The sequence below is a fragment of the Salvelinus namaycush genome, chromosome 8, assembly GCF_016432855.1.
Source record: "Salvelinus namaycush isolate Seneca chromosome 8, SaNama_1.0, whole genome shotgun sequence".
NCBI classification, from domain to species: domain Eukaryota; kingdom Metazoa; phylum Chordata; class Actinopteri; order Salmoniformes; family Salmonidae; genus Salvelinus; species Salvelinus namaycush.
This window is the reverse complement of record NC_052314.1, coordinates 22572785-22598768: the sequence shown is the minus strand read 5'-3', so window position 1 is coordinate 22598768 and position 25984 is coordinate 22572785. Positions and strand designations below refer to the sequence as shown.

The 25984-nt window shown below is 41.4% G+C and overlaps 1 protein-coding gene across 4 annotated transcripts in view; it reads left to right on the top strand.

The window, feature by feature from the left end:
• LOC120052521 (oxysterol-binding protein-related protein 9-like) overlaps positions 1-25984 on the top strand; it is a 33995-nt gene that overhangs the window by 149 nt on the left and 7862 nt on the right. Inside the window, exons 2-12 of one of the 4 annotated variants that reach the window (XM_038999480.1) lie at positions 6344-6394; positions 8224-8302; positions 14824-14900; positions 20770-20865; positions 21008-21052; positions 21840-21869; positions 21969-22019; positions 22694-22732; positions 24258-24348; positions 24892-24996; positions 25706-25865. In XM_038999480.1, coding sequence (XP_038855408.1) covers positions 6344-6394; positions 8224-8302; positions 14824-14900; positions 20770-20865; positions 21008-21052; positions 21840-21869; positions 21969-22019; positions 22694-22732; positions 24258-24348; positions 24892-24996; positions 25706-25865 — 824 coding nt within the window. Of the gene's footprint in view, positions 1-6343; positions 6395-8223; positions 8303-14104; positions 14124-14823; positions 14901-17328; positions 17521-20769; positions 20866-21007; positions 21053-21839; positions 21870-21968; positions 22020-22693; positions 22733-24257; positions 24349-24891; positions 24997-25705; positions 25866-25984 lie in introns of those variants that run through there. The other 3 variants (XM_038999481.1, XM_038999482.1, XM_038999483.1) reach the window with 3 other exon arrangements.

Below are 25984 nucleotides of genomic sequence, written 5' to 3'. Positions count from 1 at the left end.
AACCTCCTGGGTCCGGTAGTATTATTTGCTAAAGCTTGTCAAAACCGAGTAGGGACAGCGGCCTCCCTGCTGGTGCTTTCAAGACAACTGGGAACTCGGGGGAGAAAAAACGAGGTCAAATCATGACGTCCGTGATCTTCAGGTCGGAACTCTAGAAAGATGCCCGAGTTTTCGACTTGGAATTCCGAGTTAGATGACCGTTCAAAACCATTTTTCTCAGTCGGAACTCGTTTTTTCCAGAGGTTCCAGTTGTCTAGAACGCACTCAAGTCGGAGATTTCCGAGTTCCCAGTTGTTTTGAACGCGTGATGAGTGCCGGGAGTTGGGAATCTCAGCTGTCAGAAAAGGGCGGGGACTTTGCGGACATATCCGTTATTGACCAATCCTATCCATGCTGGAGGAGAAACTAGCAAATGAAATTCCAGCATTTTCTATACTTCCTGGAATGATGCGGCTGGGTTCTTTCCTCGTTGCTTTGCAAAATATTCTATCTAGGTAGCTCTCTTTTTCATGTCCATGTTTTGCTGTCAGTTAGCGCTGTAGATTTTTTTTCGAGACATTTAAAGCAACGTAGCAGGAACAATTATAACCATGTCAGCAAAGGAAGGAGACAAGGTTATCTAGCGTTAGTCAGTTCATTGAGTTAACGTTAACGAGCTAGTCAAGTGAACGATTTTTTTCCTGCTTAGTCTGCCTGCGTAACAAGAATGTATAGTAGACTTCACCGTTTTGGTTTGCTGTCACCAGAGGAAAAGTTAATGTTTACAGACAAAAAATCACATTTTATTGGTCGCATACACATATTTTACTGATGTTATTGCAGATGCAGTGAAATGCATGTTTTTAGCTCCCAACAGTGCAGTAATACTGAAAAATACAAAACAATACACAAATCCCCCAAAATCAATAAATAGGAGTAAACAATGTCATATGTTATACAGTATCAGTATCAAAGTTTGGACACACCTACTAATTCCAGGGTTTTTCTTTATTTTGACTATTTTCTACATTGTAGAATAATAGTGAAGACATCAAAACTATGAAATAACACACATGGAATCATGTAGTAACCAAAAAAGTGTTAAACAAATCAAAATATATTTGAGATTCTTCAAAGTAGCCACCCTTTGCGTTGATGACAGCTTTGCACACTCTTGGCATTCTCTCAACCATCTTCATGAGGTAGTCACCAGGAATGAATTTCAATTAACTTCTCTGCGCTACGGATTCCTTTAGCGGGATCATTTTCCTAAACAACCGCTGAATTGCAGGGCGCAAAATATTACAACAAATATTTATAATCATGCAATCACAAGTGAAATATACCAAAACACAGCTTAGCTTGTTGTTAATCCACCATCTCACAGAAAATATGCTTTGCAGTGAAAGCAATCCAAGCTTTTGTGAGTGTATCAATCAATGCTACAACAGCTAGGCCCAAATTAGCATGCTCACGAAAGTCAGAAAAGCAATAAAATTAATCGCTTACCTTTGATAATCTTCGGATGTTTGCACTCACGAGACTCCCAGTTACACAACAAATGTTCTTTTTGTTCGATAAATATTACTTTTATAACAAAAAAACACCATTTGGGTTGCGCGTTATATTCAGAAAACCAAAGCCTCGTTCCGTTCGGCGAAAATTCCAAAAAGTATCCGTAATGTTCGTAGAAACATGTCAAATGTTTTTTATAAGCAATCCTCAGGTTGTTTTTAACAAATATAATCGATAATATTTCAACCGGACCGTAACCTACTCAATAAGAGAGAAAAAGAAAATGGAGCGCTACCCTCTCGCGCGCAGGAACTAATCTGAGGACACCTGACTACTTTTGAAAAATCTCGCTCATTTTTCAAAATAAAAGCCTGAAACTATGTCTAAAGCCTGGTCACAGCCTGAGGAAGCCATTGGAAAAGGAATCTGGTTGATACCCCTTTAAATGGAAGAAAGATGGGCCAGGAAACACAGATTAAAAAATAAAAACACTTCCGGGTTAGATTTCCTCAGGTTTTTGCCTGCAGAATCAGTTTTGTTATACTCACAGACAATATTTTGACAGTTTTGGAAACTTTGGAGGGTTTTCTATCCTAATCTGTAAATTATATGCATATTCTACGATCTGGACCTGAGAAATAGTCCGTTTACCTTGGGAACGTTATTTAAAAAAAAAAATTTAAGTCGAATTGCTGCAAAGAAACCACTACTAAAGGACACCGATAAGAAGAGACTTGCTTGGACCAAGAAACACGAGCAATGGACATTAGACCGGTGGAATTCTGTCCTTTGGTCTGATGAGTCCAAATGTAAAGATTTTTAGTTCCAACCGTTGTGTCTTTGTGAGATGCAGAGTAGGTAAACGGATTATCTCCGCATGTGTGGTTCCCACCGTGAAGCATGGAGGAGGTGTGGGGGTGCTTTGCTGATGACTCTGTCTGTGATTTATTTAGAATTCAAGACACACTTAACCAGCATGTCTTCCACAGCATTCTGCAGCGATACGCCGTCCCATCTGGTTTGGGCTTAGTGGGACTATCATTTGTTTTTCAACAGGACAATGACCCAACTCACCTCCAGGCTGTGTAAGGGTCATTCGACCAAGAAGGAGAGTGATGGAGTGCTGCATCAGATGACCTGGCCTCCACAATCACCCGACCTCAACCCAATTGAGATAGTTTGGGATGAGTTGGACCGCAGAGTGAAGGAAAAGCAGCCAACAAGTGCTCAGGAAATGTGGGAACTCCTTCAAGACTGTTGGAAAAGCATTCCAGGTGAAGCTGGTTGAGAGAATGGCAAGAGTGTGCAAAGCTGTCATCGAGGCAAAGGGTGGCTACTTTGAAGAATCTCAAAGATAAAATATATTTTGATTTGTTTAACACTTTTTTTCGTTACTACATGATTCCATATGTGTTATTTCATAGTTTTGATGTCTTCACTATTATTCTACAATGTAGAAAATAAAGAAAAACCCTTGAATGAGTAGCTGTGTCCAAACTTTTGACTGGTACAGTATATAGACAATATATGAATAGAAAAGTGTGTACAGCAGTAGTTATATAGGAAGTGGGTAAAACGGTATGTAAACATTTATTAAAGTGACCAGTGTTCAATGGTTAGCAGTCTCTAAAGTGCAGAGTAGAGTATTGGGTGGTAGTCGGCTAGTAACATTGCCATCCCTCTTGTTGTTGTTTTTTTTTAGCTACCTTGTATCATTGATTGCACCCTTCATAAAGCTACATAGTCCGCCGAAGTTGGCACTGTTATTTATTTTTCGTCGTTGACAACCTAAAGCCAATTTGTTCTACCATTTTCAACAGCCTGACCCTGCCACTTTGATGGGTAAACCTAAGGGATGGGACTGGAGAAATGTCGCCACTGTCAAATTAATAGAGAACCCATAACAGAGACGCGTTGGTTGGGAATTGTGGGCAGGTGATTGTTCGCGCTGTGAGTTACCTGCTGATGGTGGGCTCCCGCCTATCTATGTCACAATGGAACGCCAGACTATCGCTCCTCAACGTCTTCAGACTATGATTCATGCTTTAGGCATTATAACTAAGTCAAGAATCTTTGGTCATACACACTAAATTGCCAGTTTGTAATGTATGCTACTCTGTTCACAAAAATGGTTAGCTCCTACAGACAGTGAGTCACATTGCCATGTCTTGCTATATAAAGCAGGCAGACAGACATCGAGGCATTCAGTTACTGCTCGATTAAACAGTAGAAGGAGCAAAACGAGTGACCTAAGCGACTTTGAGCGTGGTACCGTCGTTGGTGCCAGGCGCGCTGGTTGCAGTATCTCAGAAACTGCTGGCCTCCTGGGCTTTTCACGCATGACATTGTCTAGGGTTCACCGAGAATGCTAGCTTCGAGCTATACAGATGATGCAGGTGTTGCTAGGCAACCCCCTGACTTGCCGGGGCAAGCCTGCGCCCTCCGTGGCAAAAGCCAGTGTGAGAAACGGGCTAACAAATGTTTGTGCTTTGAAACAAAATAAATACTGCACTCTGACCTACAAAAACGATTTGCTAGGTTCTTGATAGTGTTAGACAAAGCAAGGAAAGAGAACTTCAAAACATGATGTAGTTTTATTTGAATTTGCAGCCGTTGTTGATAAGTAATGAATCTGCTAGCTTCTGATGTGACTGGGCCACAACATGCCGCCAGAACAGCTTCAATGCGCCTTGGCATAGATTCTACAAATGCCTGAAACTATTGGAGGGATGCGACACCGTTCTTCCACGAGAAATTCCATAATTTGGTAATAGACTGTTTTCTCTGCTACCGCACGGCAAGCGGTACCGACACACCAAGACTGGAACCAACAGGACTCTGAACAGCTTCTACCTCCAAGCCATAAGACTGCTAAATAGTTATACCGGGAAGCTTTTGGTTAACTATTTAACTACCTGCATTGACCCTTTTTGCGCTAACTCTTTTGACTGATCACATACGCTGCTGGTACCCAATGTATATAGCTATCGTTATTCATTGTGTTTATTATTTTCTATTTCTCTTTTTTTCTTTCTGCATTGTTGGGAAGGGCGGTAAGTAAGCGTTTCACTGTTAGTCTACACCTGTTTTTTATGAAGCATGTGACATACAATTTGATTAGATTTTTGTGGTGGTGGAAAACGTTGTCTCAGGCGCCGCTCCAGAATCTCCCATAAGTGTTCAATTGGGTTGTGATCTGGTGACTGAGGGGCATACACACACACCCTATAAACCCCATATGCTCCTTTGAGACCCCTCTTTCAAAGTCACCGAAATCTCTTCTAGACTGGTAGACCTCGATAACTACTGTGAGTATTATTATTTGACCATGCTGGTCATTTATGAACATTATAACAGAACATGGCCAAGATGTTCAAATCTCCACCCGGCACAGCCAGAAGAGGACTGGCCACCCCTCATAGCCTGGTTCCTCTCTAGGTTTCTTCCTAGGTTTTGACCTTTCATGGGAGTTTTTCCTAGCCACTGTGTTTCTACACCTGCATTGCTTGCTGTTTGGGGTTTTAGGCTGGGTTTCTGTACAGCACTTTGAGATATCAGCTGATGTACAAAGGGCTATATAAATAAATTTGATTTGATTTTGATTTGATTTAGACTAAATAATGGGCAACTGGCCATTTTTATAAACTGAAAAGAAATATAAACGCAACATGCAACAATTTCAAAGACTTTACTAAGTTACAGTAGACTCTATAAAATGCAATTGTGTTTGTTGTCCATAGTTTATGCCTGCCCATACCATAACCCCACTGCCACCATGGGGCACTCTGTTTGCAACATCAGCAAACTGCTCGCCCACATAACGGTGGTGAGGCCGGTTGGACGTATTGCCAAGTTCTCTAAAATTACGTTGGAGTCGGCTTATGGTAGGGACATGAACGTTCAATTCTCTGGCAACGGCTCTGGTGGACATTCCTGCAGTCAGCATGCCAATTGCACGCTCCCTCAACTTGAGACATCTGTGGCAGTGTTGTGTGACACAACTGCACATTTTAGTGGCATTTTATTGTCCCCAGCACAAGGTGCACCTGTGTAATGATTGTGCTGCTTAAACAGCTTCTTGATATGCCACACCTGTCAGGTGGATGGATTGTCTTGGCAAAGGAGAAATGCACACTAACAGGGATGTAAACAAGTGTATGTGCACAGAATTTGAGAGAAATAATCTTTCTGTGTGTATAGAACATTTCTGGGATCTTTTATTTTAGCTCATGAAACATGGGACCACACTTTACATGTTGCGTTTATATTTTTGTTCAGTGTACATGACCCTAAGCATGATGGGATGTTTTAGTTTCTTAACTCAGGAACCACAATTGTGTGGAAGCACCTGCTTTCAATATATTTTATCCTTCATAATGAAGTGTTTTCTTTATTTTGGGAGTTAGCTGTATCTGCTGGTACTAAACAAATTGAATGTGACCCTACACTGAACAACAGTAGTAGGGGCACTTTTGGTTACAGTGTATGTAATTTATAGCCGGAGTGCCAGTCTTTGTGCTATCATGTCAACTCATTATCAATCATTGTTATACCAAACATTTGGCTTGACAATGAGCAATGGACTTGGCAAGAGCACAAACAGATCCGGGACCAGTCTGTCAAACTGTAGCTGTGTCATACTTGCAGATGAGATGCCATACTAGAGCACTCACAATTCTGTCTTGTAGGGATTTTTACCAGAGAATCTTCGCTTGCTATCTACATGTATGATGTTCCAGGAACCTTTCACTGGTGAACTTGATAATGAGTAAACTTGGAGTGGAAATGTGTGTGAATGGAGTTTGCGTGATGTGTGATTGAAACCTATTTTGTTCTTGTTCATTTTCAGTCCAAGGACAAGATGATGCGTGGCTCTAGAAGAGGCTGTGTGCGTCTCCGGGTAAGGAACTGGTTTGGGTTGTTGATCATGCTCATTAGCCTATGTGCCTAGAGGGACAATTTGCACCTGCTGAACAAGTAGATATTATCCTATCTAGCCTAATACTGTTCTGTTGTAGTTGTTCTTTGACTATACAATACAAGGCTATTTAATATCAGCACCTTCCAGAAGTTTGTGAAAATATTGCCACTAGATGGCAGCATTTGATTTATTACTTATACCTGCAATAGACACTAACAAAATAGGATTTTTTGTTTCCTAAAATGGATCCTAGCTGGCCCATTGACTTGCCCTTTGTTCTTTCTATCCTCAAGGAATTAACTATACATAATTTAGTAGCATAGCGTTCAGAGATCTACTTTGAACTTCAGCTCAAACAGAGGTTTTACTTTTTAAACTAATAGTTTGATATATTGGAATGTCTTGGGGGAAACAACCTGTTTGGTATATTTTTGTATCAACACTAGATGAAGTAGGATTTTAATTCTTTATTCTAATACTTTTATGGGTAGAGGTGAGAATTGGGCAAACATACAATCTTGAATTCAGTACCCACAATTAAAAACGCATATGTTTTGAATAGCCCATTTTAGGGTAAGAGTATAACGTGTGAGTATCATCATGTGCGTAGTTGTCTTTGTTTTGTTTTTTTTACTTAAGTTTTGCCAATAATTTGGGAAGGACAACCCAATGTCAGAATTTGTTTATTTTTGCCAAGAGACAATGTTCACACTTCACATTTATGCAAAAAATAGCTTTCATAGACATCACACACTCTGCTGCAATCCACAGCTTTGAGAAAACAACAGTTGGCTAGATTCTCAAGCTTGTGAAATTGATACCCCTCTTTTTCTTGTTGGTTGGTCAGATGATCGATAATGGAATTATGAAGACAATTTTTCTCATGACTTTCATCTGTTTTGTGCTGATTTTGAAGGTATATGAGCATTCACATGTTAGTTATTTCAGGTAAAGAGAACATATCTTACTCTGAGCAGCATTTTCCTAGATTCATATACGTGTACAAAATCTGACTTTACGTAGAGTTTTGTGTGTTGTAATGTTTGGGAGTTTAGCCAATCTCTACTATTAAAAAGTGTCAAGCATAAAATTATTGACTTGCAGGCATAGCCTTGTTGAATATGGAATTGACTGATTACTAGCCTAGTTGAGTATATTTATTCCTTAGTACAAGCTTTAGACAGTTGGGACAGTACAGTGGATTTACTTATGACGTGATGGAATTTTCTTCTTGTCGTCAGACACACAAGCGCTAAACGCACACCACATGTATTAACACCTAGGTTACATTATTTCTAGCCTAATTACACTCATCGCTAGTTGAAAGCGCGTTCCTCATTTTGTACCAGTGCCTTTGTCTCTCTGTGTGAAGCAAGCAGCCAGGGCATTGTCTTTTAATGAGTCATCACATACTGTAGTGGTTCTCTGATAATGGACGCCTACACCTCACCCTCGGTACATGGAACGTCTTAATGCATCTTTGTGGTTAATTATATCAAATGTTTTACTTAATGAAAAGATAAGCAAATGCCTTTTTTTCCCTCAAGGTTGGTTTTGACAAGCAAGCAGGTTTGAGATATACTTTTGCTAGGTGCCATGCCACAAACAGTTCTGCAGAGATTTTCTTTCCTTCCATGCAGCTGGTCCCCAATGTCTGTCTGTTCGATACCTGTTCCTGCATCTCTCCCTCCACCCAGACACCCCCTCCTCTTTCCCTCATTATCCCATGCCTCGGTGGGTTTTTGATAGTAAGCAGGAGAGGGGGATGGTGACGTCTCACTGCCTCCTCTTCCTTTTTGGTTTCCCAGGGAGCTGTAATAGGAATCGATGATGAGGACGACAGCACATTCACCATCACTGTGGACCAGAAGACTTTCCATTTTCAAGGTGAGTCTCTTTTTTTTCTCCTCCTCCCCTCTCCCTCACCTCCCACTCTGCTGACTCCCATGTCGTTTGGAGTATATCTGTCAATGCTGCATACGGCCGGCTGCTCGCGTGTAGGGTCTCTTTGTAGCTTGTTTTCTATCTCTCTCTCTCTCATACGCTCTTCCTGCCTTTTTAAAAGGAGGATTATTATATCGGTGCGTCAACACAAGCAGACACGCACATCTAGGCATTTGAGTGGCTCGTCGTCTCTGTGGATCCTTCCTTTTTCATCAGCAGCATCTGGCAGCTTTGCAAAGTAGAAGTGAAATGGGTAGGAGCTAAAGCAAGATTTATTCCACACCAAGATTCTTCTGTAATGGAAAGAAGCGGCTCTTTTTTTTAGGAAGATTACTTGCATTTTCTACCGCCTCTGGGAATAAAACGAATACTGCTGAGCTAAAAGCCGAGCTATCTGCACTGCCGCTCCCCACCCTGAACACCGCCACTTCACAGAGACAGGACTGGCCCCTCTCCCAGACACCCCTCACCCCACCCCTTTCCCCCAGACAGCAGCTGCACCGTCCGTCCACCAAGCGGACCTCTCTTCTCCAGGTCTCTAACCTCCTCCACCTTGTCACAACCCCATCCTCCCCCCCCCCCCCCCCCCCCCCCCCCCCCCCCCCCCACCCCCACAGCCACCACTACCGCCACCAGCACGTTATCCATGGTGGGCCCACCTCCACCTCCTCCATGCCATCTCCCATTGCTATGTTCCGAAACTGTATGCTGTGGTTCTACAAAAGGAAGGGTAAGGAGATGTATGCATGCTGGCCTCTGTTAGCAGGTCGAAGGGCATGATTCGGTGAAGCAGCGGTAGTAGCCGTTTCCTACGTATTTGTGTTGGTGGTTTTTGATTTACTGTGTTTTCTATAGCGGTTGTTTAACGTGGAAGACGTATCATATGTTTTAACTTTTAGAAAATATGTTTAAAAGGCTTGATGGTTTAAAGAAACAGTATTATGGAAGATTGTTTCTTAGAGGTGCATTGTCAGGTCACCTGTTTATTAAGATTATGTCGGCTGACGTCATAATTCTGTGATCTTGTTATGTCTGATTCAATTTGAAATTCATATGTCAAGTTGTTTGAGTTCTAATTCCTAATTCTATGGTCATAACTAAGCCAGTTTTCATTTTGTCTTTTGGTCTACTTGCGCTATTATGCGTATCTCCAAATGTCATCTGAGTTCACCCTTTAAAAAATGCAGCCTTGAAAGACTTTTGGATTCCTAGCTCTGGGGAGTGAAACAAGGATGCTCCTCCAGATGATGCCTCCAAGTTGAAAAGCTATTATACGATTACGTGGAAAAGATGGGAACTTCACGGCCATTTCACAACCCATCTGTCACCCAAGCCTATGGGAATTATTTTCTATCACAAGGACATACTCATTTCCACTTGAAAAGGACACAAAGGATATATGCGCTACTCCCCCAGATGTTTCCTGTTGGAGATGCGTTACTCAGGATCCAGCTGATGTTACACACGTTTGTTCTGGTGTGGTGCTGCGGCAGGCAGGCGGGCTGTGTCAGAAGAGGAGGACTGGAGTGGAGCATGGGTGAGGTATGGGGCGGCCACAGATGACGGCTGCAGAGAGAGAAGCTCTGTATTTCTATTTCGAGGATCATCCATAATTCATCACGCTCTTTTTCTGGCGGAGCATCAGAGCCTTTCAACTCCCACTTTACACAGCACACCTCCCCGTGTGCTAAAGAGCTCTTTACCCGGCCCCCATACAGACAAAAATGCTTAGCCTGGGAAACTGCTGAATGCAATGGCCAAGCCCATGACAAGCAGGTTGCCTGTTGTAGAGAAGAGGTCTAGTAGTTCTGCCCAGTATATGGATTATAGCACTGTGTACACGCAAAGTGATGTATGACCAGGTATTGAGCTTATCTTGGGGGATAGCTGACCTGTATGTGACCTGGGGGGATGACTCCGGTAAATGTGTGTTAGAAAGGGTCTGTGACTGGAATGGAGCTGTGATGCCTTGTCATCTTACCTGTTCTGCAAGGGGCTCCTACCTCAGCACAGTGACCGCACAGAGCACAGTCTGCTTCAGCACAGTCTGTAGCTAGGAAATAACATTTACTCTTTGTTTTCTCCCTAAAAAGAACATGCCGTCATTAGGACACACAGAGATTTACTCCAAACCCCTCTCTCTCAATCAAGATACTCCTTTATGGTGTTTACCAAAAACTGCTGTGCATCATACCATCTACATTCCATTCATTCAGCCAAATAGGGGAGGCAGAAGAGGTGAACAATATATGATTCACATCCTTTGGAGGAAGGCAGCAGAGCAGTTTTGATTGGTGTGTTTTAGGAATGTGATAGTGCGTAACCAGAGAGGAAATGGAATCATCTGTTTGTTAGGCACTAGCAGTGTGTCTGTCTGACTGCTGTCACCTTGCTGAAGACTCTCCGGTCTCTCCACCGCCCCCCGCCTATTTATCTCTCTGGGCCTGGCTGTCAGTAATAAGCCGTGCTCTGGAGAATGCCCTCTTTGTGTACTAATGGGCCAGGAGTTAATAATAATAAACTTTGCTTTCATCCAGAGGAGCCACCTACCTTCTGGGGGAGAGGGGGAGCATTAGATCCTAATTGGGTTGTGAGTGAGTGCGTGCCATGTCATGGCCTGTTTGGGCTCTGTGTTGAACTCTGGGGGACTGCACAAGTTTATGACTTGCCTAGGCTTCAAGCCACCATTGTTATTCATGTAAAACAGTCACACCAAGAGTTCATATTATATAAATGAAGAAAATTGGAACCACGAGAAGTGCTGTACAGAACAATTTGTTTTATTGGTCTCCAAGTTCTGTAAGTGTTCAATATCTTCTACTGTTGTTAATTTTCTGTTGCTATCACTTCATCAGCAATGTCTGTAGCCTATATCATGCTCAAGACTGACCCCAGTAATGATGGTTGGTGTTATGACAGACTGTGTATCCCCTCTGCTGGCTAGGAGTGGCCATGTTTGTCATCCACAGTAAATATCACACAGGGATGGTACAGTGTTTGCTTGCAAGTCACAGATAGTTGTAGAACTGACCAAACAGTGCACCCTCACTGTCACACAAAGAGCTTTAGGTAGAAGGGAGATTCTTCATTAGCTCTTTACATGCCATGCAACCAAGTAGAAAGTAGTGCTCTTTCAATCTAATAATCAAGCAAGCATCTTTGTTTTCTATTTTTTTTTTTAAATGGTTGGACACTGATGTGACACCAACATACTGTATTTCACACAATAATTTTTGTTTGTTTTACGCCATTCTCACGGCAGATTGACCCTATTGCTATTATGGGGTAAACACGCATCTATAGAAAGGTTTTGCTAAGCAAAGTGCGCCTAAATTAAATTAGCACAGACATGGAGGTGAGAGGGTGTTGAGGCAATGGGGTGAGGGCCTGGCATGAGCCCTGGCTGCTTCTAATGTCTTTAAAAGCTTTGGGCTTTCATCCTGAGCTCTTATCCATCAATCATCTGGGTACACTGTATTTTACATCTCAATTAAACTTCTCCAGGCCCCCAGTCACCTCCTGTGATTAAATACTGGATTGCCCATTATGATTGTTGTTTTTGTCCTTTAAAAAAAATATTCTTCTAATTCCATGCTTTCGGAATGCTTTTTGCTTAATTGCAATCAGAAAAAGAACAATTCTCAATTTTTTATGTTGATAATGTTTCTTTTGTTTATGAAATGCAGCAAACAATAATGAAAATGTGTCAATGTTCCTTTTCAGATTTTGGACTGTTTAACTTTAACTTGATAGGCATATTTAGATGGATTAACCCACAGACCCATAACGTCTCCCTCAAGCTCCTGTTCAATTCCCACAGCCATCATTCAGAATCAAAGGATGACTCAGAAAAATGAATGAAAACATTAGTAGCCTCAACTAGTCGAAAGAAGGCCAGTTTTTTATTGCTTCTTTAATCAGAACAACCGTTTTCATCTGTGCTAACATAATTGCAAAAGGGTTTTCTAATGATCAATAAGTCTTTTAAAATTATAAACTTGGATTAGCTAACACAACGTGCCGTTGGAACATAGGAGTGATGATTGCTGATAATGGGCCTCTGTACGCCTATGTAGATATTCCATTAAAAATCTGCCGTTTCCAGCTACAATGGTCATTTACAATATTAACAATGTCTACACTGTATTTCTAATCAATTTGATGTAATTGTAATGGACAAAAACAAGGAAATTTCTAAGTGACCCCAAACTTTTGAACCGTAGTGTATACATGTTGTTCAATCATTGCTCCTACACTGCTCGCGGGTGTCTGCGTAGCTGGGCGCTAAAATAGAACTTAGTTCTATTTGTGACACTCAACGTGCTGCAAGTTCTGCCTCTCAAATATTCTCATTGGTTTTTAGGAACATATACCCACGTGGGTGATTGAAAAATTAACTGATGTCCACACTACAGTCAGTTGTAGTAATGCACCGTGAAGTTGGTTGCCAACCGCCATATAAAGTCCAAAGAAGAAAAAGAAGCCTGAAGGAAGGAGGAGAGATGACGAGAAACTAATTCGGTTCACCGTTTTATCTGTGGATTAATTGTAGGAGTAGAGGACCTTGTGCATTTCAGGTAAAATAACAACCCAATGTTTATATCCCAGAACAAATTAGCTAGCAACGGCAAGCTAGCTATCTAAATTGCTATAAATGTTTAATGCTTTTCGACCTGTCCCCAAATGAATACAATTGGTTCTGAGTTTGTTTTGATATTTCAACCTGTGTGTCCTGCTCTCGTCTGGTGTGGGGGGACAATATCAACTTGCGCGTGATGGCGCGTGCGGTCTGGTCAGCATGTGAGGCGGCATTGGCCCGCACTCTTATGCCTCATGTTCACCAGCTGCATCAAACCTTTTGCGTTCTGGGGGAAGTCATTCAATGGCAATGGTGCGTTGAATGACTTCTGGATGCCGCGCTAGGCTGCGGTGTGTACCGCATGCTTTCAATATTTTCAACTGGTGCGTTGCTTTACCGTGCTGTGGTACAAAGGAAAGTACACACACAGACTCCAACTGGCTAGGTTTTTTTGAAGAGCAAAATAATCCACTTGTTAAATAAAGATTAAAAAAGATTAAAAAGATTAAAAAACTAGGCAAGTCAGTTAAGAACAAATTCTTATTTACAATGAAGGCCTACCAGGGAACAGTGGGTTAACAGCCTTGTTCAGGGGCAGAGCGACAGATGTCAGCGCGGGGATTTGATCTAGCAACCTTTCGTTTACTGGCCCAATGCTCTAACCACTAGGCTACCTGCCGCCCCCAAACTAGTTTTAACAAGTAGATTATTTTCGCTCTTCACTCGCAGTCGCTTAGTAGCCCAGGCCTACTCCTGACCAGAAGCCTGTGACTTCACTGACTTGTCTGATAATCAATCAATCAATCAATCAATCAGATTTTGTTTCACTGAATCTCTGTCTGTGTAGGCTATTTGGGTAATTGGTTTCTGGCTGGGCAAATAAGTGGAGGTGGCATAGCTAATCGTCGTTTGCTCATCTATCACAGATCAGAAACGTTAACCATGCAATAATGTAGCCTAAATGAAGTGTAGGACTATTATGTTGCCCCATCGCGTATAGCCAACTCCAAAAGTCTACAGAGGTTGTGAAATATGAACACCAGACCTGTATTTCAAATAGGATCGGTATTATTATGAAAGTCCACTTCATCTAATGCCTGCTCCCTAACGAAGTGGAGAGAGGGTCAACAAGAGATTAAACGTGGATGGGCTTGGGCTATGTTTCAAAATATCACTGTAATCGAGGTAGGTGTGTCTTGTCGGTTTTAATGAACAAAATAATGAACTATTGATTTAATCAATTTGGACGTAACGTAAGTAAACTCAAAATATGCCTTTCAATTGTTTTTGAAGTTACGTTTTATTAGTCTTATGTTTATTAGGACCTGCCTAAACAAATTAATAATGGATTTATTTTTTCAATGGTGGATATTCAATGGATTTATTAAAATAGACGCCCAACCACATCTGCACACCACTACTACCACTCGTCACCAGCAAGGCGTATACATGCAAGAATGTGGTAAAAATGGGTCTGTAAGGGGGTCATATAAACATTGCCCACTTTTTTTTTTTACTTGCAAAAATACTGAGTATAGAGGTTCCATGGACTCTGGGCTCGCAAGTGTAAATATTAGAGGCTTTATTTGCTCTGTTTATTTGCTATGAGGGTGCAGCCGTGCCTGGCAACAGGCTGTGTGTCTCGTCAGGAGACCTGCCTTCCTACTCTCTTGCCCAGCGACGCACCAGAGGGGTTGCAAGAACCCCCTCAGCAACTGCATGGCACAGCACAATGAGCACATAGTTAACTAGTTGGGCAAGATGAGCACAGATGAGGTGCTCTAGTCCTTGTTGTAGCTACTAGGTTATGCACTCTGTTGCTGTTGTAATAATTCCCATCTGTACTATGGCTGATCTGGTGTGTTTTGTGCGCTTTCCCTCTCAGCTCGAGATGCAGACGAACGGGAGAAGTGGATCCATGCCTTAGAGGGGACTATTCTCCGCCACACCCTTCAACTGCGGGTAAGTCACTCACTCACTGATCTGTTCAGACTAGCTTCACACTTGTGATACTGGCTGTACTAGTGCCATGCCCCTGAGTTCAGCTCGAGAGGAGAGAGAGTTTGCTCAACATATTTACATGGGAATAACTTTGGCTGTTGTGCATAGTTTTTCATTTTTATTCAAAGTGTGTGTTTTAACCTTCAAAGAAAGACCGTAATGTAGTATTTCTTAAATCTGCTTTTTTGATTACTTAAGACCACAGGAAATGATAGAGGAACTGTTGAGAACATTGAGCAATAGCAGTTCATGTTTAACATTTTGGAGCGTATTTGTGGAGGTCTTTTGGATGCAGGAAGTTGTTATACAGAATGAATATAATGTCTCTGTCAGCCTCATCCAAGCTAGTAGCACTGGGACACTGCTGACAGGCTAAGGCATTCTGGTCCTCATCAGAGAGCGGGTTAAGGAGTCATCTGAGAATGGAAGGAATTAGTGCGCTCTCTTTTTGATCTCGTGTTCTTCGCTCCTTCTGTACCTTCCCATTTACACACACACACCAAGCACCTGCCACTCACAACAACAAAGATGAGAGGTCACGTCTTCCTCTCTGACAAGCAGTTTTAACTCTCTATTTTAGCATATGAGGTTTGGTCCAACAGAATCAGTCATGGACACCGAAACACATTGAGACATTATTTTACATGTAATAGAAGAGAAGTTAACCTTGTCTCAACTCCTCAAATTGCACGCAGAGCAAACTACTTAAACAGATATCAAGGAACATTGAGTACGTTTACATGGACACTAATAATTCGATGTTAAACTGATTATGGCAGTAGGCAGAGTTATTCTGATTATCTTAATCAGCCCAAGGTCATCATCAAAGTAAGCAAATGCTGATTAAAACATCTGGTTTTCTGAACAATGTTTTGAGTTATTAGGACATGTAAACATTTGCTAGCACAAGCAGCGTGAGCTTCCTTCTTTTGCGCGAGTGAAGTGAGTTCAGAAAAATCTTAAATATTTCTAATATGAATACTTTTTCACATATAAACTGTGTATGTCCGAACTCCGAATCAAATAGGTTTCACAAAAATAACATGGTCGCTGTGGTATAACGTTTATTTCGATTTTCTGCATTTATCAGTCCCATCAGGTAACCAGATTTCAGATGTCTCCATGTAACAGGATTATTAAGGAAATCGGTCTTCTTGCAAAGCATGTAACCGTTGAAATCAAACTATTTTAATCTGACTATTCACAGTAATCATATTATTGTGTGCATGTAACTGTACGCATTGATTCTGGAAAATTAATGCTCAGTTTGTCACATGCGGTATTGCATTACCATGTACCGCTAGCAGCATTTTAGCCAAAGTCTTACACTAGCTGTCTAGTCTGTGTTTTATAAATGTACAATAAGCATAAAACACTATGTAAGGAATAGGCAACTCGTTCTCATTCTGAGAAATAAGGTAGATCACTTGATTTCAACATCTGAACAAAGTGGACAGGCTAGCATGCTGTTCAAACAGTTGGAGACGGACAGAAGGGTGTGTTCATAACAATTCAACTGTGTTCTACCTCGTTAGCTAGCAAATAGATCCAAGTTGGCTGAACTTTAAATATAAAGATTAGCTGGCTACTCACTAGCACATAGGCTTGTGCGTGAGAGATTGTTTATGAAATCTGTGTTAATTTTCTATATTACCTACTATAAGAAGTTTGTCATTATTAGTGAATGTGCATTATGCATAGTTCTGGTTAAATTTGTAACAAAAAGGCAATTTCATAGGCCACCCTGAATTTATTAGATTATTGCTGACTGTTTTAAATGCAGTGTATTTGACCTTTTTAATTGTACAACAAAGCTTATTTGGAGAAAACATTGAAAAAAAATGAAAGGATTTTTAGGCCATATCTCCCAGCCCTAAAGCGTGTCCCTGTGTGGTTAGGTGCACCAGGAGCGTAGTTGGGCTGTTGGCTGGTGATGGACAAGCCATAAAGAGAGTGCTGTGTGTTAGTCGCTCTATGAACTGCCAATTTCCAGCTATTAATTTAGTCTGTGCTTTTTGATTAGCTCATAAATATACTTTCTCTCACCTCCCTTCATTCTACCCTCAAGTTGTTTATTTACGTTCTGTTCCGATTTCCTTTTCTAACCCTCTCCTCCCCTTCCCGCCCCCTGTGTAAAACCCCCCCACAAAAAACGCTGCTGACTGCGTGTATCTGCCTGCTTGCAGACACTGTGTAAGCATGGAGTCATAGTGACATCATTTGACCTGGAACCAATCAGAGCTCTGCTTACTCTCAGCCAGACATCTGCCCGCAGCTTTATCCAATCAGGGCAGCTGTTGTTGCTTGTCACATAGGCTTGTGCTGCCTTTCTTTTTTTTGTAAGAACGTCTGTACTTCCTGTAAGAGAGAGAAGGATCCTGGATTAACTTTTCCTGTGTATGCTGCTGCTCAGCTGATGTAGAACATACCAGACAGGTTTGGTGTGGTTTCTGCTGGCAGTCAGGAAAAGTGGAGAGCACAAGAACAGCTGTGTGTTTGAGTAACAGAGGAGAGAGGACCTTTGGGGTCAGCTTTGGCCTGTGCAGTCTGACGAGGCATGTCCCTCACAGCTCGGCGTCCTGTGAGTACCACACTGGGGGGAAACGGTTGGTTGCTGTGCGATGATGCAGTCCTTAACTGGTGCATGCTGTGTGGAAAGCAAAATGGGTGGATTTCCAGTGTCTGGTGGGTTTCCAGTGTCTGATGGGTGTGGGCAGGTATTGTCTGGTTAGAGGAAACTCTTTTAGCCACAGATTTAGTGAACATGGCGAAGCTGCAGTCTCTAGCCTACATGACCGTCCTCTGGGTTTATAAGATGCTCTTGTCAAGCAGAAAGATCCCCTCCATCATGGTAATATGAACTTGTGTAAACATAACAGAAATAACGAGCAAGAGGGATTCTCGTGCCAAAGGCTTTGTCCCTCTGTGATTGAGGTCATTGTCATTGATAGTATTTTATTGAACCTAAAATACAACGGACCCACTCAAGTGTTTGAGATATAAATAGTGTATGGTACAAGTTCTCTGAAATATGGGCTGGAATGTTTTTTTGATCACTTGGGGGGTGTTTTTTTTTTCCTGTTCGATTTCATGTGTCTTTGGATGCAGGTGTTAAAACAATACAACTTCTCACAGGTGTGAATATCAATCCATGATGTGTGAAACCTTACCCTCACACCAAGCCAGCACTATGACTGTAGTGAACGTAAACATGAGGATGCATTTCCCCGCAAGTGGGTTGATGTCGTTTTCAGATTCAGAACCTACTTTTTTTCTTTTTTTTCTTCAGTTGATTTGCTATCCGCCATTTATCTTTTCTGCCTCTTCAAATTTCGTTGGAGGAAGAATAAGATAGAGACACCAGAGCTGTCTCTTTCTTAGAAACAAACATGAAGCTGTGTGGATGTCTGCTTGGCCACACACACATAAATAAACACCCACGAGAATCCAAATGCCCTTACTGCTGGGACTTTCCCCACTTTAGGTTTTTAGAGAGGGGAAGTACTATTTTTCTGTTTGCCCCCGAGCTCTAAGGAGCACTAATGCCAGCCTCCTCTATCCCACAAATTTAAAGAGGGCTATTCTTAAGTTTAGCAAAAATGGCAGATTTTTTTGTAATTTTTTTGCTCAGGCACCTCTTTGGCCAGCAAACAGTAAGCACACCACCTTTTATCCTTAAGGAAGTTTAGAAAAAAAGGCCTAGACTTTGGTCTCTATAAAGCTAGCTAGGTTTTACAGTTTTAAACTTGTGCTGGGGTTGCTGTGTGTTAATGGCTTTTATTCACATCCCTGTACGATACACTTCAGTAGAGAAACAGGCATAGTCCAAAGGCCTCTGTCGGACCATAGGACACCCTCGAACCAGAGGAGCATTGAAAGAGGGTATATTATTTACCGAGCAAAGTGGTGATGGATATGTTTTAATTGTAATATTGAAAGGTCAAAATGCTGTGGTTAAGAATTAGTTTCTAGGTCTTTTTGAGGAAGTTGCTGCATATTTCATTTCTGTATTTTGGCCTTGTGTTCCAGGTATAGAAGGGACTGTTGTTGATTTAGGCCTAATGTCATCACTGCCCTACCAAGCAAAAAGACAGTAACTGCTCATTTGGTCGAAAATGAGTTAGTAATTTTTGCTATATTAAATACATGCTTAGTCATGTGGACAAGTACCCTGCGTTTTGTGTTTTGGAGAAAATGGGGGTCATGTTAAAAGTAACTGCATAAAGTTACTGTGAAACCAAGGTAAATAAGGGGCGGCATGTAGCCTAGTGGTTAGAGCGTTGGGCCAGTAACTGAGCTGACAAGGTAAAAATCTGTCCTTCTGCCCCTGAACAAGGCAGTTACTTACTTACTTACTACTTACTGACTTTATTGTCCCCAAAGGGACATCTTGTTGCAGTGTCATGTACACATTTAAAATTACATTTAAATACAAAACAAAATTGACAATACAACTTTCATAACAGTTACATACCAATAAAACATTTAAATAATCAAATGAAATAAAAAGAATAAAGACTAGCCTGCTGGCCTTACGGAGTCGATAGGAACATTAGCCCGAGCTATTTAGGAGGGATATCACACCTGGCACAAATTATTGTCTGGTTCTGTTTTTCCTGATGAGGGGTGCCCTATACCTGCACCCAAAGGGGAGTATTTCAAAGTCTGGGTACAGGGGGTGACTTGGGTCTAAAATTATTTTGTGAGCCTTGCGGAGGGCCCTGACCTTAAAGATCTCATCCAGGCCTGTCTGATTGACTCCTAGTACCTTGCTTGCTGTGGTGATCCTTCTCAGCATATTCCTCTGGCTGACAGTGGCATTGCCAAACCAACAAACAATACAAAAGTTAATACTCTCAATGAAGGATTTAGAAAACAGAGTCAATATAGTACAGTCTACATTAAAAGATCCCAGCTGTTTGAGAAAGTACAGTCTCTGTTGACTTTTTGTAGATCTGGTCTGTACATTTACTCCACTGAAGCTTATTGTCCAAGAGGACATCCAGGTATTTGTGTTCCTCTACAATCTCTATATTCTGACCTCTGATAGATGTTGCAGAGGTAGGTGTTGTACACTTCCTGAAGTCTAACCCACTGTTCCCCGGTAGCCGTCATTGTAAATAAGAATATGTTCTTAACTGACTTGCCTAGTTAAATATATATTTTTAAAAGCATTTTTCTCAGTTCCACACTATGAGCAGTTACTGCCTTTTTGCTTGGTAGGGCAGATCAGGCAGGCATGGTCAGTTGGGCATCTGGTCACATCTGTTCAGCAAATAAATACTACCCCCTAATGAATATTATTCCTTGAAATTATCTATGTCAGTCTGTGGCTAATGATGTGAGCCTAAGGGCTTGGAACGTGACTCCCCAACCTCCTCCTGCACATACACAAACACATACTCAGTCATGTAGATAGTCTAGTGTTCTCTCTAAAACGTTTACAACTTAATTCCCTTTGCCATGGGTTTCTTGATGCAATTATGCTGATGCCATAAAATGTGTTCAACTAAGTAGGCTGGCAGGCAAAGTATTTTTAAACAATGCTAGTTGAACTATTCATATCACTCCACTTACAGTACAATGCTGGAAGCTTCTCCCAAACTGTTGCTGTTTTTGTGCTGCTACAACCTGCTCTTTCAAAGCCCCACTAGGGAATTTAACTACTTTTTTTTTCATCCGCCTACAAGCTTTCAGAGTACAGGCAATGGCAGAGTAGAATTCTTAGTCCAAAATAGGTTACCAGATGGGAGCAGAAAACTGTCATACTGTGCTGTGAAGTTAGACTAAGAATGTTCTGCTGTTTTTTTTCTTTTCTTTTCTATTTTAGGAGGCAGAGACAGGATTTGTTCCAAGTGTCCAAGACTTTGATAAGAAACTTGCAGAGGCTGACGCATACCTACAAATTCTAATTGATCAGTTAAAGGTGAGGCTTCTCCACATTTGGGTGACTAAGTACGACCGTGACTCTAATACAACTGCGTCATCTATAAATGTTTTTTAATTCGGCTCCTGATTTGCATGTATCCTCTTCAGCTCAGATTGATTGCATCTCCACTCTCTTCCAGCTCTTCCACGAGAAAATCAAAGATTGCAATGAAGAGTCATGCAGAGTGAGTGACGTCTCTGTTTCATCTCTTGTCAACAGAACGATGCCTGATAATTAATGACTCTCACAGATAATATTTTATAACACTTTATTTTAAGGGTCTGTAATAAACCATTTATAAGGCATTTATAAATTGTGTGTTCACCATTTATGAGTCGTTACTCCCACATTAATCAACCATTTACTAATCATTAGTGCAATCTTTTTTCAGTCCCTAATCTAAATTGTGTGCTATTTATACTTTATAAATGTTTTGAGTGACCAGTGTAATTTCTCACAAGAAGATGGGCATGCCATTTATGCAGTACCTGGTAAAATAATAAGCACACAACTGAGGATGTTTAAGAAATGTATATAAAATACATGTGTGAATAACTAGCTTACTAACATTTACAAATGTGGGAGTAATGAGTTAATAAATGGTGAGCAAACAGGTTGTAAATGCCTTAGCTGTGATTCACTTCCTTATTGAGATCCTGAGTTTTGTTTTTGGTCAGTTTGTAACATTTAAACTCTGTAGCTTATTTAATATGGTGAGGACAATGACCTATTATGTAGTGATGAACATAGAACACAGCTATAGATGGAATGTCATCATTGCTCGTCCAGTCTAAATCCATGGTTGTGGAAGAGTTTGAACAAAGCTGGTTTCCGTGTTGGTTTCACTGTGCCGATCTTTCTCAATCCATGATTTACCTAACTTTCAGTCATGATTTCCAAGTCCCGTCAGGTGTTGAAACAATGTCTGAAGTGAAACAGCCATTTGTAAATGTGTTTCTCCCCTTTTTTAGAAAATTGAACATTTGAAGGAAACCACATGTGTAAGTAAAACCCCATTTTTATACGTCCTTATTTTCAGAATCATCTCCTGTTGGAGGTTGAGTGCGGTGTTTTATTGTCTGTGCTGTTTTTCTTTTCAGAGTATGGTAGAGTCCATCAAGCACTGTATTGTATTGCTGCAGATTGCCAAGGTAAAAAGGGTTCATTCCTTTGACTGTTGGGCAGGGGTAGGCAATATTTTTGGCTCGAGGGCCACATCAGGAATTCAAAATTCAGCGGAACTGCAGATATTTTTTTTCTAACTGATTTGTTCGTCAAAAGCGAGCCAAGAAAAGGGCAGTTATTTGAAATCGTTTATAATTTCGACATACTTTCTATCTAGTTTTAGATGTTCAAGAGTGGCCTGGACTGTTTTTTTTATTTAACTCAAATGAAAAAAAATCTAAAACCCGCGGGCCAGATCAAATGGGCAACCAACCGGCAAGCCGTATGTTGCCCACCCCTGGTGTTGGGGCTCTCATTGCATTACTGTCATGTCATTGTTGTGAGAACATCACGGTGCACTGCTTGTTTTAGCCATGCCAGTAGTTTTCCACTTGACTACAGCCTGGGTTGTAGTTTATTGTGGGCAGTTTGCTACATTCCATTAGGTTCCATTTTGAGATTTTGGAGAGGTGATCCTCTCACACTCGATCATCCTTGAGCACATAATGCTTTTCTTGTGTTATGTTGGCATAAAAAATGCTCTGACTTTCTAAATGACTTAACTGGTTTCTTGAAAGAGAAGCTCTTAACAAGCTCATATCATCATTACATACAAACAATTGAGCCATCCTAAGTAACGTTTTCTTTTCAAAATTTTAAGGATCAAAGTAACGAACAGCAACACGCAAACGGACTGATAGTAAGTTTTGACGTTCTCTGTCCATAAGAAAAATCTAGATCAACCAAACCTCTATTCTTCTTTTCCGCTTAATTCACTCTGAACTATAGAAAAGAAGACAAATCAGATCTGGAACAATGCATGCCATTTGATAAATGGCTTTATCTGGTATATTGCTCTTTCCTTTTCCACTCCCCTTTTCCAGCTGAATGTCCTTAGCTTTTCTGTTGCTGATAATAGTTGGGTACTTTTCTCTTTACCCCTCATTTTAGACACATCATTCTGCTTCTTTCATGACGTGCGTGTTTACGAGTGTGTGAGTGCGCTTATACCGTCCCCCCAACTCGCCATCGATTTCTCCTTACTGTGCATGCCTATTGAACCATCAAGGACTAATAGATGTCAACCCATCAAGGGTTGTTTACTGGCTTTACTCTCTTCCCAAAGATGTTTTTAAGTCAGAATCCCATAGGATCAGCCCGCCAGGCTCGTCTTGTGAGAGTAGACTCTCTGGCCATTAGCGTTACACGTGTAGACCTTCTTCTAACAATGGCTTAAGCACTCTATAGCTCTAACCCCTTCCTTCTACCTGCACTAGAGGCATCCTTCGCTGTTGGTTTCATCTCTAGCTAGCGAGGCCACAATGGTTTGATTTGGTTCCACCACGATGGAGCGGCAACATTTCTGTAATTGGCTATAATTAGGAGTGACTGCCTTACTTTCAAGATGAAATCCTCTCCCAAATCTCACTCTGACCCCAGATCTAAAGGGCAGAGAGGATTTACTTTAATTCACTGCATGCCTTCATTTTTCTTGGCTAGTTTCATATTTCCACTTTCCTGACTCTCTAAAGATCCTTCGTTGAAGTGGTACTTCTGTCTGCTCAGCAGAGTAGTGTGACATCTTTCATTCTGCTCGGTGCCCACACTGAGCGTCAGACCACTCTCTTCACCCTGTCTGTCATCCCTCAGCATGCTGCTCCCACCACACTGTTGTGTTCTGAGATTGTGGAGGTCTTGATGAATTCTGGCTTCTCCTCTAGTTTTTGCTGTTGACAGAGTTACACAGGGTCAAATGTATCACTGACCTATAAAGCTATGGCAGCAGTGCACTTGGTATAGTGTGTGTACGTACATTACAGAGATATCGGCCATTGAGAAATGTAGCTTGAGCATGTGGTTTTCACTTCACAGGATCATTTCAATAGGGGACGTTATGCCATCACATTCTGTAGTTAACTGGAATGTGTTTGGTCCGATTTTGCAGGGCTGCAACTATGCTGGATAGTATTAGGTTACAGTAAGTGTTGTGATATAAGTAGGTAGATATTGATTAGGTAGAACTTAATTAACCAATATTTCCCGGAAGCAGAGTGAAAGGTAATTGATCTTTCCAGTCATTAGCAGTGTGTATTTTATTTTGTCATGATAGTATGCTCCGTGTTGTTGCATTAAGTATTACTACAGATTGTGTTCTAGAGCGATGTGAGTTGCAAATGTATCTTTTATGTTTTAAGACTGGCACCGTTTTGTCTCGCCCTGTACAGAGCACCATCAACCCAGTGGATGGGATATTTCCGCCTCTGGACGCTTCTTTAGTCAATTTAGCCATGCCAACACAGACCACCCTCCCCACAGGTACAGTATACAGAGAGCCAGAAACACAATCTCATCTACAGTCCTATCAGAAAGATTTGTCCATCAGAATAATAATACCCCTTTTGAGTCCACATACTGATATTGCTGACATGAGGTGTTTTTTTTTTTTTTTTAACAAAACATTTATTTCATGAACATAGAATAGGCTTGGATTGAATACTTTCAGATTTCTGTACCTGATGAATGTTTATTTCCTGAAACCACGTCTACAGTGCCACCTGGTGAGCTTGAATCTCTATGACTCATGTCTACTTGGCCATGAACTTTTCCCAATGTAGAGCAATCGAAATTGGACACAAAAATCTGATTCCAAATCTTGACCCCATGTTGGCACAGTCTGGTGACATTATCATTCTCACAGTCACAGGTTTATATTAGTCTGACTGCTTTGCAGTTTTTGTGTGATTTGAAAAGCTTTCTCCCACCAGGTCTGTAATGACATTGTATCTGTTGCATCATAAAGCAGTGTTGTTCTAAAGCCAGAGCGTTCTCCTTTTTCTCTCATCGTCTTTCTTTCTGTAGATGGCTCTCAGATGTGTAAAGGAGAACAGCGGCCCTCCACTTTACCGGTGGGGGCTGTTGTCACGGTGATGGGCAGTCTGCAGACTCCGACCCCCAACAGCACAGGTCAGAGGTCACCTCACTTTAGTGGTCAGGTCATCAACACTGCTAGCAGCGGTACCAGACAAACATTGTGTTATGTACCGAACACTTGCATTTAGGGACTTGATTATCATGTCACAGTCACTGGTGTAGTGAAGGGTAAACCCAGTTTTTTCCCCCCCAACAGTTTACCTACCTTTTGCGGTAAAATGTATTAGAAGAATAGGAAATGTTACTTTTTCCACCGCAACCGGCGATCAGAGTTAACCAACCTATTTATTTTTATTTTTTTACATTTTAATCCCTGGTCACAATCACCACACATAACTGCGTTGATTTTGTGTACATTTGTGAAACTCATCGGAGTACACAGACGTTATGACATTTTCAATGGCATTTTTTCATTTACTCATATTTTCTAAAATGGGTTATTTTGGAGGGTCTTGCCTGTTTCCAATCCTGCTGATGCTGCTAAATAAATCCTGTGCTGTGCACTAAGGAAGAAGCATGGGAACACACATTGTACTGCAGGGGAAATTATGCAAGGAACAAACTCCTCATGGGAGTGTGGGAACAATGTGAGCAGACAAAGGGTGCCCATATGATCACTGACAAGAAAGACCTGACATGGAGCCTCTGTATTGTTGAGTTTAATGCAGTTATAATTGTTTATGCACAAGAGTAAATAAACTCAACCCCCACGTCTCTGTCTGTTTGTCTGTGTTTGGTTCAGGGAGTGGCCCCTCGGACCCCAGCAGCAGCGGTGCCTCTCCCAGTCACATGACCATCCCCTCCCACTCGATCCCTGACTTTTCCTACTCCAGCAGCGAAGACGAGTTCTACGACGCTGACGAGTTCTACCAGAACAGCACGTCTCCCAAGCACCTTCTAGAGTGAGTGTGTATACTGTCTTTATCATAATCCATCCATACCAGTTACTGGGGTTTACAGGGACCAAGGACGGGGAGGGAGGTTGTCCACCTCACCACATACACTACATACTTCATTATCA